Genomic DNA, 11,166 nt, shown 5'->3' on the forward strand with positions numbered 1-11,166 from the left:
GTGCTCCTGCCACTGTCTACATTGCCTCAGGTACCCATTCAGAACTATAGACATTGTTTTGTACCTTGTTGGCCAGCTGCTACCCCGCTACGCGGTACAGCCCAGTGGGTCCACACCCCGCGCCGTGACACTGTTATGGAATAAATATATGTATAATGTATCTGGGACCTCAATGAGTGCAATGATGAAGAGAAGAACATGTATTAGAATATATGTTGGGTATTATTGAAAGGTAATGGAATAGATTTGCAGACATTCTGTAGATAGTAGAAATTGGGGCCCTACAAGGACTTACCAGACACAAAGGAGTCTGTTTATATGATGTTTGAGTTCTGTGCATACAGCCAAGATAGATAAGGACCAGACACCAGATTAACAACTAGATGTAAGAGATAAGAACTATGTACATAGAGACATAAATCACGAGGGAAGAAACCACAAGAATGTAAATGATTCATGTGTGTCTGCACGTAGTTATGTGATATTTTTACTATATAAACTCTGTGTCTCTGCAAATAAAGTCAGAAGTATTTTTGCCTTGAGAAACGTCTCAGTGTGTCTTTGCTTCTCCGAGCTCGCACCCCCCCCCACCTGATTTGAACCTGCATGGAGATCAAGGCGTAACGTGACCTCAAATTGCGATCACAGAAAATGGCGCCCGAACCAGGGACTTGACCAGAAGGACGGCACCCCACCTAGGGGATCTCCCGGGACTTGAATGGCGACCACCCGGACGAAGGAACGTGCAGACCAATGCTGCAGCAAGGTAAGAAGACTTAATTCTTACAAACTCTGCTCTGCACCTTCCTGTCTGGTAGGTCACCTTCCCGGTAGTACTCCTGAGGGATAGAGGGGCCACATGAGGGTATTTTTAGTGTAAAAATCTGGTCAAGTCTATATGTAATCCTACCCTCAGGATAAAGTGCCTGATCTCCATGACAGTATTTGTATGAATGTTGTAGGAACCCAGTTTTGTGTCACAAATGCATTTTAGAATAAGGAAATTGTTTTTGGAAAAAACTTCCGATAATCCGGCAAATTACCAGAAACATGTGTACATGCTTCAGGTGACTACGGGGATTATGATAGGCTAAATTTTAGCCCGAAAATCGAAAATTTTGTGCAATCTGATAATCTGGCAAAATACCGAAAATGTGTGTACAGCATTGAGGTACTTGCGGGGATTATCATGCACTGATTTTCAGCTCAAAATTCCAGAATTTTCTGCAATCCGATAATCCGGCATGTCAAATGAACAGCTTGATTTTACGTTTTCCTTATTATTTGGATCAGGAATATTTGTCATATTACTGTTATGGTGTGGAGGATATCTCCTTGAGTGGTGTTTAAAGTGAATAAGAAGAAAGTAAGCTAGTTATAAAAGGAATTTAATTCTCTGGCCAGAGTAGAAGAAGGTTTAAAAGGGTTTTGAGGGGATAAGTAACTGTATAAAATAGGTGAGAAAGGTAGTGTGGGACTTTCCCTAACAGCCAATAGCCATAGTGTTTGTTAGTGAAGATAAAAACTGAGAGAGAAGGGTAAGAGTCCCCTCCATCATAGCAGGGCTATGGGAAACAGTCACGGCAAACGAGAGTTTGAGGTATGGCATATGGGTGAGCAAGCACCTGTTAAAAGGGTGTAAGCTTACTAGGGGATCGTAAATCCAGAAATTCACCTATCAGGAAAACTACCCCCTACATAACTTAGGGTCTGCCTATAGGCGACCACTTATAACTAGACAATGGGGAACTGGTGTCCCTATTAAGTACGGAGACTAGAAACTGTCTAAAACAGATGAGAATGGAATTCGTCTGTCAGCTAGAATCTGTAATAAGAGTAAGTACGGAAGCTAGAAACTGTCTAAAATAGATGAGAATGGAATTCATCTATCAGTAGCTAAAATCTGTAACAGGAGTAAGTACGGAAGCTAGAAACTGTATAAAACAGATGAGAATGGAATTCATCTGTCAGTAGCTAGAATCTGTAACAAGAGTATGAGATGAGCACCCCAAAGGACAAACCGCCAAACAGGTAGTAGCAGAAAGAGAAGGTAAAAAGGCAACGCAGGGAACAAAAAAAAAAAAAAAACAAAAAAAAAAAAAAAAAAAATTAATGAAAGCATGGGGTCTAGAATCCCATGGACGGTTAGACGCAGAAAAATGGAATGAATGTTGTGACACAAAACGTGGATGGCTGAAAGATGAAAAGTGTCAGAAGAAGTAGTACGAGGAGGTTTCAGGGAAACAGAATGTAAAGATAAGTTTTACTACACTTGTTATAATGAAGGTGGTAAACAAGGAAACGGAATAGCAAGTAGCCCACCGGGGTATGGGGTAGTCACGATGCAGGGACCAGGGGGATGGACGTGTGGAGTGTGTGGTCAGCAGAATCAAGCATGGAGGGATACTTGTTTTGCATGTGGGGCAGCAAGAACAGGAGGGCAAAATCCCCTAGGGATATATCCAGTGGTACCAAGAATGAGTAGCACAAACCCCTTTGCCCCCTCACCTCAACAAGTACCAGAACCATAGAACAAACAATAGGGTTGGCCCCTGTAGTGTTGGCAGGAATAACCCCAGTAACAGGAGGAGCCGAGGGCTCAACGGATGAAAGAGTAGAAACTAGAGCGTATAAAGAGGAAAGGGAAAGACATCAGCGTAATATGAAACAGGCAGAAGCAGCAATGAAGCTTCCCGAGTCAAAAGATACGACGCAAGCATTAGAAAACGTGGGAAAAAGGTTACAAGTATTGACAGACCTATTTGCGACTGAAGCTGACAAAAATTTCAATAAAGGTAGAGAACATAAATATAAGCCATGGAACCCTAGGGATGCGTTGACTTTAGTTCAGAAAGCCCCTGACCCGGAGACAGAGCCTGTCCCTTTTTGGAGATATATAGAAGTAGTAGCTGTTTTAATGTTGCAAATGACCTTATAGTAAATTCCCATATGGTATAATTTAGAATCAACTAGTGTGATAAGAGAAGGGGGAGGTGGAGAACAGCTGCTAGTGTGATAAGAGAAGGGGGAGGTGAAGAACAGCTGCTGGTGAGATAAGAAATGTAATCTTGTTCTTGAAATGAATGGACACAACATTAAATGCTGATATAGATATTTTGTATGACTTTGTGTCATTTTGTATGTATTAGAAAACAGGACCAGCCGACGCCCGGTAATGGCGTCCGTACCTCATGTTGAGTGTGTCCTCATTGTTGGTGGGAAACCCCCTGCGCACTGTTTCCAATGGGAGAGGCTGCCCCCCCCCCCCTGCCCCTGATGTGGCCACGCCCGGCCCATCCAAATCAGTATGAAATAATCACCTTGTTAATTTTGTTATTTGTAGTGTTTTTTCTATTTTACAGAAGTTCCAGTCTAGTTCACTGATGAAACAACACGTCATCATAATATAGAGATGGTGGCCGTCAGATTGTACGGTTAAACATTAACGTAGATAATTCCTATACAATGGTGTGATAAATGATTGCAGATACGTATGTTGTTTTGCCGGCATTGAAAGTGTTAAGTTGTGAGAAGTTGTGAGAAGTTGTGAGAAGCTTTGAGTGTGTGACCCCCCTCCCTCCCCTCTAAAGTGTGCTGTGTTTGGGAGGAGGAGGAGGGGGGCTGACTGGGTGCAGTCTGCAGGGCTGATGAGACAAAGGGATCTCAATATGCACTGCTGAGATATATATATATCAGTAATGTCTACAAACCGAAATAAATTTCTTCTCTTTTGCGCAAGCGCTGTTGGTTATAAAAGTTACGATAATTATGTGTTATGATGTGATCAGATTTCATGTGTTTTGATAATTCAGATGTATTAAACTACAGATACTGTGAGACACGGGGTATTGAAAATGTATGTGCCCCCACCGTTATACTGTTTATTGGTTTGCAGTAATTAATGTTATCAGAGATAATATTTTCTGTTTTATTGAATAACTAACTACAATTGTTCTATTTTTGATTTCACACATGAGTTATGTCATTGTAAAGATAACATGTTTGTCAGGAAAAAGTCATTTTTGTTTCAGGCTGTTGCACATTACAAGGGGTTAAACTAGTGTTATGTTGAGATGTAGTTTTGAACTCTGCTACATTACTCTCGCAGAGTCCACAAAGGGGGGAAGGGTGAAGGAACTGATCAGGTACAATTTTGGTTTATGTGTAAGAGACCATCCCCCTCCAGCAAAGTTACACAGGAGGTGATGTGACGTCACTCACACGAGTTTTTATGGATTTAGATGAGGGAGAAGGCAAAACAAAACTTGTATATTACTGCTATTCTAACTCAAGTACAACCTAAGCATTTGTCAACTGCAAGACATTTGAGATTAACCTGTGCTCTTCTTCTTCCTGAGCAGGTTACTTTACACCGCTGTACTACATTGAACGCAGCTACCTTACTGCCTTTGGAGCAAGGGGGAGAAGACGTAGGTAAAGTATGGTCACAATTTTTGCCTGAAACTGATGAACATGATTGTATGGCCCTTATGGCCCAGGAAACAGTGGGGTTCGCACATGTAAAAGATACCCCACTCCAAAACCCAGACCTAATACTCTTTGTGGATGGTTCAAGGTATTGTGTAGAAGGATCTTTTCTTACAGGATATGCAGTAACCACCGAAGATGTAGTCCTAGAAGCAGCCTCCTTACCAGCGTCCAGCTCAGCACAAGAAGCGGAGCTTAAGGCCCTGGCAGCAGCATGCCAACATGCAGAAGGAAAGACAGCAAATATATACACTGACTCTCGATATGCTTTTGGGATTGCACACGATTATGGCCCCATATGGAGGGCTAGACAGTTTTTGACCTCTGCAGGTACACCTGTAAAGAATGCAGACTTTGTAAAATACTTGATGGAGACCCTGATGTTACCCACAGAAGTAGCAGTAGTAAAAATTAAAGCTCACACTAAGGTGAGTTCACCAGAGACAAAAGGGGAAATGCCCTGGCAGACGAAGCGGCAAAGCAAGCAGCACAGAAGCTACCCGTGTTAGCAGCCGTATATCAGATAAAAGATCCAGAGGAAACAAGACCAGCTGTAAGCCCGGAACTACTGCAAAAACTTCAAGGACAAGCAACAAAAGAAGAAAAAGACAAGTGGACGGCCCAAGGAGCAACGCTACGAAAAGATGGCCTCTGGCAGTGCCAGAATAAACTGTGCCTGCCTAAGACAATGTTCCCAATGATGGCCCAGATAACACATGGAGAGACACACCAGTCAAAAACGGCAATGATGGACTTGGTAAACAAGGTGTGGTATGCTCCAGGGTTTAGTGTGATGGCCAGCAGTTTTACACAAGGATGCATGATCTGTGCAACACATAATATTGGAAGAACTGTAAAAGTACCACAGAAGCACACACCCAGACCTATATATCCGTTCCAGAGACTGAAGATAGACAATATTCAACTACCCAAAGTTGGTACCTATGAGTATGTGCTTGTTTGTATTGATCTCTTTTCAGGATGGCCAGAAGCTTTTCCAGTAACCAAAGCTACAGCCGTAGCCCCAGCAAGGAAACTGATCAACGAGGTGGTGTGCAGATATGGAGTTCCAGAGGTGATCGAGAGCGACAGAGGAACTCATTTTACGGGTGAAATCATGAACTATGTGTTGTCAGCTCTAGGCATAAGTCAAGCCCTACATACACCATACCATCCACAAAGTAGTGGGAAGGTTGAGAGACTAAATGGGACTCTCAAATTGAAAATCCAAAAAGTAATGGTAGAAACCGGGAAACCATGGACCGAGTGTCTACCATTAGCCTTGTTCTCAGTAAGATACACGCCCACAAAAAGAACAGGTCTCAGCCCATATGAGATCTTATTTGGGTCGGCTCCCAGATTAGGATGTTATTTTCCACAGGTGCTCCAAATGCAGTATGGTAGACTAACAGATTATGTATAAACGCTGAACAAACAATTGACCAAGGTGTATGCACAAGTCTTTGCTTCCATTCCAGGTCCTGATTCAGTTGACGTATAAGCTAGAACCAGGAGATTGGGTCGTTGTCAAAAGACACGTGAGGAAGAGCCTTGAACCAAGATTTGATGGTCCTTTTCAAGTCCTACTCGTTACAAGCACCTCTGTAAAGCTCGAAGGAAAGACAAGCTGGATTCACGCCAGTCATTGTAAAAAGGTTCTTCAGCCAGAAGAATGAAGATCTTTGCGGTTGTTGCGGCGGTTGTTGCGTGTGCTCTTATACAAAAAGGCAGAACTGCTACTCCTGTACACGTAATCAGTACAGAATCACTGGAACAGTTCAGGACAGGGTGGGCGAATGCCACAGTGGATAGAAAGCAGGGTAACTACACCTGTAAGGCCAATGCCCCGTGTTATACTACAAATGTGACTACAACCGAAGGGACTTGGAGAAAAGGACCACATGGAGGGACTGTGTACCTTCACATAGACAAAACAGCCAACATTAGCATACAAGAAGAGACGGCTGTTGTTTTGTTGTTATGAACCAGATTTACAGTATCGACAGAAATATACAACCAGTAAAAATAGAAATGAAATGATAAATAAGATTTATGAAAGATGCAACAAGGAGAGGCTCAACTCTACGATTGTAATAAAAGAAACTGATGGGATGATATTATGTATGAATAATAGCCAAATAAGAAATAGAAGATATTTTGTATTCTTGATAACAATTTTAAGAGATAGTTTTAAGCCACATATAACAGTACAAAGTCTGGAAAGAATCCCACACACTTGTAAGAGCGCTGTAACCCAACAGCAGAAAAAGAATGTACACTTCAATATTTCCTTCCCTGAATCCCCCAGCTGTCATAGACAAAAAAGAGAATGGTATGACCCGCTATGAGGAGGGGTAGGAACGGGATTAGGAGTATTGAATGGTATACAGTTAGAAACAGTTATGAACAAATTAAACTCAGTGGGAGATGACACATCTACTGCATTAAGGATAGGTGCCTCATGGTTACCTACTACCTTTGCCATACAACAGAAAGGGTTAACTATAGATGAACTGTTCCTAAATGTTTTTAATGAAAGTATGCTAACCGAATATAGAACATTACAGAATGTATCAACTTTTGTAAATTGGACAGTATGTACGCTTAAAACCATGTGGCAACAAGAACAGATGAATAATTTTAAGAATAAATTGTTTAGTAGTCATGTTAGGCAATGGACAGACATTCTGCCCATAGGAGAGAGAAATGATACGTGGTTATTGTTACAGCCTGAGTATACTGAGTGTACACCTAGATGGTGTGCAGGAAGACTAATAGCATTTAATGTGAAAAATCCTACTCTATTATGCAAATTTATTGTTATGCCAATGGTAATGATTGATCCGGTGACATTATTAGGACAATATTGGGTGCCGGAAATGAAAGGAACACACATAGATTCTCACAATAAGACAAGGAATATAGATTTGTGCCAGTTAACAGAGCAAGGATATGTATGTAATGAACAGTCAGGGATATATGAACCCTGTCTAATGCAGCAGCAGGATAATGTATGCGCACTCACTATAATCCCACAAGCTAACCTACAGGTTTATATTGAAGTAGGTCCACAGCATGTATGTTTAATAACTAACGACAAGCAGACCCTTAGCCAGTTTAATCTCACAGGACCATTTTCAGGATGTCTATACAATGTGACGCATTTGACTTGGGGGAACCAAACTATAGTGTTCCTGCCTACTTTAGAAGAAATAATGTCCACTGTATGGGTACCTGAACCTTTGCCCTATGGAAATTTTAGTTTGCCACTGGAAGAGTTAAAACAAGTGTTACAAAAGTCTAAAGACGTAAAGAAATTGATAGCAGCCCATAATGTAACTGTAAGTAAAGTGAAAATATTGGCTACAATAGCGCTAGGGAAGTAATAAATTTATCGTCAGCAATAAAAGATGCTAGTGCCCATCACTGGTATGACGTTTTTACAGGATTTTCCCCCACTGCCACTAAGATACTGCATGTGTTATTCCAACCCTTGATATGTTTAATGATATTATTTGTATTGCTTACATGTTTCAATTGTTATGCATTTTGCAAAATAAGGGAAGCATTCAATCAGAGGCCTATACATTATGATGAAAGAATGTTGTGAGATTACCCCACCTACATACCTGTGTGAATCAAGTGAAGAAATGGATCGAAGCCTTGCTATCAGGAGATAGAAGTAGCATTGGAATTTAGGTGTTGGTAAAATCACAAAAGGAGGGATTGTTATGGAATAAATATATGTATAATGTATCTGGGACCTCAATGAGTGCAATGATGAAGAGAAGAACATGTATTAGAATATATGTTGGGTATTATTGAAAGGTAATGGAATAGATTTGCAGACATTCTGTAGATAGTAGAAATTGGGGCCCTACAAGGACTTACCAGACACAAAGGAGTCTGTTTATATGATGTTTGAGTTCTGTGCATACAGCCAAGATAGATAAGGACCAGACACCAGATTAACAACTAGATGTAAGAGATAAGAACTATGTACATAGAGACATAAATCACGAGGGAAGAAACCACAAGAATGTAAATGATTCATGTGTGTCTGCACGTAGTTATGTGATATTTTTACTATATAAACTCTGTGTCTCTGCAAATAAAGTCAGAAGTATTTTTGCCTTGAGAAACGTCTCAGTGTGTCTTTGCTTCTCCGAGCTCGCACCCCCCCCCACCTGATTTGAACCTGCATGGAGATCAAGGCGTAACGTGACCTCAAATTGCGATCACAACACCTTCCAAGTTTATTGGTCTCGGGCATTTCTCCAAAACAAACATGAAACCATCTCAGACCACACAATTGTACCTTGAGAGAGAAGCAATAACATAAGCATTACATCTCTCTTTATTGCCCTGACCAAATCCAGCTAAAGGGACCTACCCTAAATTATTCCACTACACATGCAGCACCAATATCCAAGAAGGGCCCAATAACTGAACCAAACAAACCACTTCTGACCGGACACTGTCCTCACTCTGACACTTAGTCCGCACTGAGCGACTGCTTTATAGCAACGTGTCAATCAGTCCTCTCACTGTCAGTGAACATTGGCGAAATTTTAGAAGTGTGTATGTTTTCCTTTCATTGTCCTTTTAGGAATAATTAATAAAAGTTATATTTTAGCCTACACTAATGCAGCTAGCCGTAAAATAGGGCTTTTGTTTGCTTTAATAGCAAATATGTTTACAATTTTGTGGTAATACCCAAGAAGGGCCCAATAACTGAACCAAACAAACCTGTTCTGACCAGACACCTCCTTTGGAAATTAGGTGAAAAAAATGGAAGTTACACAGTGACGTGATAGCAATTTCATCATATTACTAATGTGACCATCATGATTTGAGGTACATCTAACTTCAACGTAACAGAATAACATATACAAATATAATTTAAAAAATCTGAAATATGTGCAAGTTTAAAACAAAATTGAAAACTATACAAAAAAATCTCAACTTTTTTACAGTACACAGGAAAATGCAGATGAATTAATTTAGCCAGAAGAGTACACCCCTTTACAATCTAACTTTTTTTTATAGCTCTACAGATACAAAATGTATTGATTCTTTAGTAACACACATGATAGCTACACATTGGAAAACAAACAAGGCCTGGATATCCTAAATCTACACAATTTATCATCACACAAAAGCTCTCAAAATCTGCTTCATTCCTGGTTCATTATCTGTAAACCTATGACACCACTACAGGCATTGTCTTTAAGCACAATATACATATGAGTCTCCAACCATTTGTAAAACAGCTCTTGGAATATTAGCTGAGAAAATAATGCTACTTCTATTATATTGGACAGATAGTGGGTACGTAAAAAATATGGACAAAGAGATAGCGAGCTATGGGAAATTTACTAGGTAAGACTTTTGAACATAAAAACACAATTATTGTTATGTTCAAATAAAGGCCTCCTCCTCCCCTTCAGCCTTTCCTATCCATCTCCAAAATTGGTGTCTTTACCAATCTTTTGTGTCACTTATTGTAAATAGCAGCAAATATTAAAGTTCCTATAGCCTAGGACCTCATCATCCAGAAATCCAGTCAGTACAGAATTCTTAAAAAAATCGTTTCAAACCCCTGGCTATCAGATATCACACACTACTCTGGTACACAGAAGTAGAGACTGGTAACAAATTTACCAAAACCAAGTACCTGTGGAGTCACTGGTTTCAAAGACTAAACAAACACAGTGAACACCATCACTAAAATCAAATCAGATGACTTACTAACGAGCAAATGGTGCCATACTATGACACCTACACAGAATTTTGAAAAAAGCAGACCTCTTTATTCCCAATACCTTACAAGGTTATTGGTCTGTGGCATTTCTCCAAAACAAACCTGATACCATCTCAGACCACACAATTTTACAGAGAGAGAGAGAGTGAGAGAGAGAGAGAGAGAGAGAGAGAGAGGAGCAATAACATAAGCATTACATCTCTCTTTATTGCCCTGAACAAATCCAGCTAAAGGGACCTGCCATAAGTTATTCCACTACACAAGAAGTACCAATATCCAAGGAGTGCCCAGCAACTGAACCAAACAAACCACTTCTGACCAGACATCTCCATTGGAAATTAGATGAACATAATGGAAATGACACAGTGATATGATAGCAATCTCACCATATTACCAATGTAACTATAATGATTTGAGGTACATCTAACTTCAACATAACAGAATAACTTATAAAAATATAGTAAAAGAATCTAGATAAAATCTCCATGATTATATACAACCAATCAAAACCAAATGAGAGGACAACATTAACATAAAATGTGTGCAAGTATAAAACAAAATTGAAAACTATACCAAAAAATCCCTACTTTTTTACAGTAAACAGGAAAATGCAGAAGAATTAATTCAGCCAGAAGTGTACACCCCTTTACAATATAACTTTTTATAGCTCTACAGATACAAAATGTATTGATTCTTTAGTAACACACATGATAGCTACACATTATAAAACTTACAAGGCCTGGATAACCTAAATCTACACAATTGATCATCACACAAAAGCTCTCCCAATCTGCTTCAGTCCGGGCTCTGTATGTCTAAATCTATGGCACCACTACAGGCCAATGCTTTAAGCACAATATACATATGAGTTTCCAAACATTTGTAAAACAGCTCTTGGAATATTAGCTGAGTAA

At 40.0% G+C, this 11,166-nt stretch overlaps 1 protein-coding gene across 1 annotated transcript; it reads left to right on the forward strand.

The window, feature by feature from the left end:
* The first annotated feature begins 564 nt into the window (after positions 1–564).
* Positions 565–8,630, forward strand: LOC142722160 (uncharacterized). Its single transcript, XM_075848874.1, has 2 exons — positions 565–2,993; positions 3,032–8,630. The coding sequence occupies exon 2, from the start codon at positions 6,891–6,893 to the stop codon at positions 7,872–7,874; it is 984 nt and encodes a 327-aa protein (XP_075704989.1). The 5' UTR covers positions 565–2,993; positions 3,032–6,890; the 3' UTR covers positions 7,875–8,630.
* The last annotated feature ends 2,536 nt before the right edge of the window (positions 8,631–11,166 follow it).

Source organism: Rhinoderma darwinii, unplaced genomic scaffold, assembly GCF_050947455.1.
Source record: "Rhinoderma darwinii isolate aRhiDar2 unplaced genomic scaffold, aRhiDar2.hap1 Scaffold_532, whole genome shotgun sequence".
NCBI lineage: Eukaryota > Metazoa > Chordata > Amphibia > Anura > Rhinodermatidae > Rhinoderma > Rhinoderma darwinii.

Excerpts from the sequence above, each read along its gene's own strand:
- LOC142722160 (XM_075848874.1), top strand. The coding sequence starts at position 6,891 with ATGAACAAATTAAACTCAGTGGGAGATGACACATCTACTGCATTAAGG.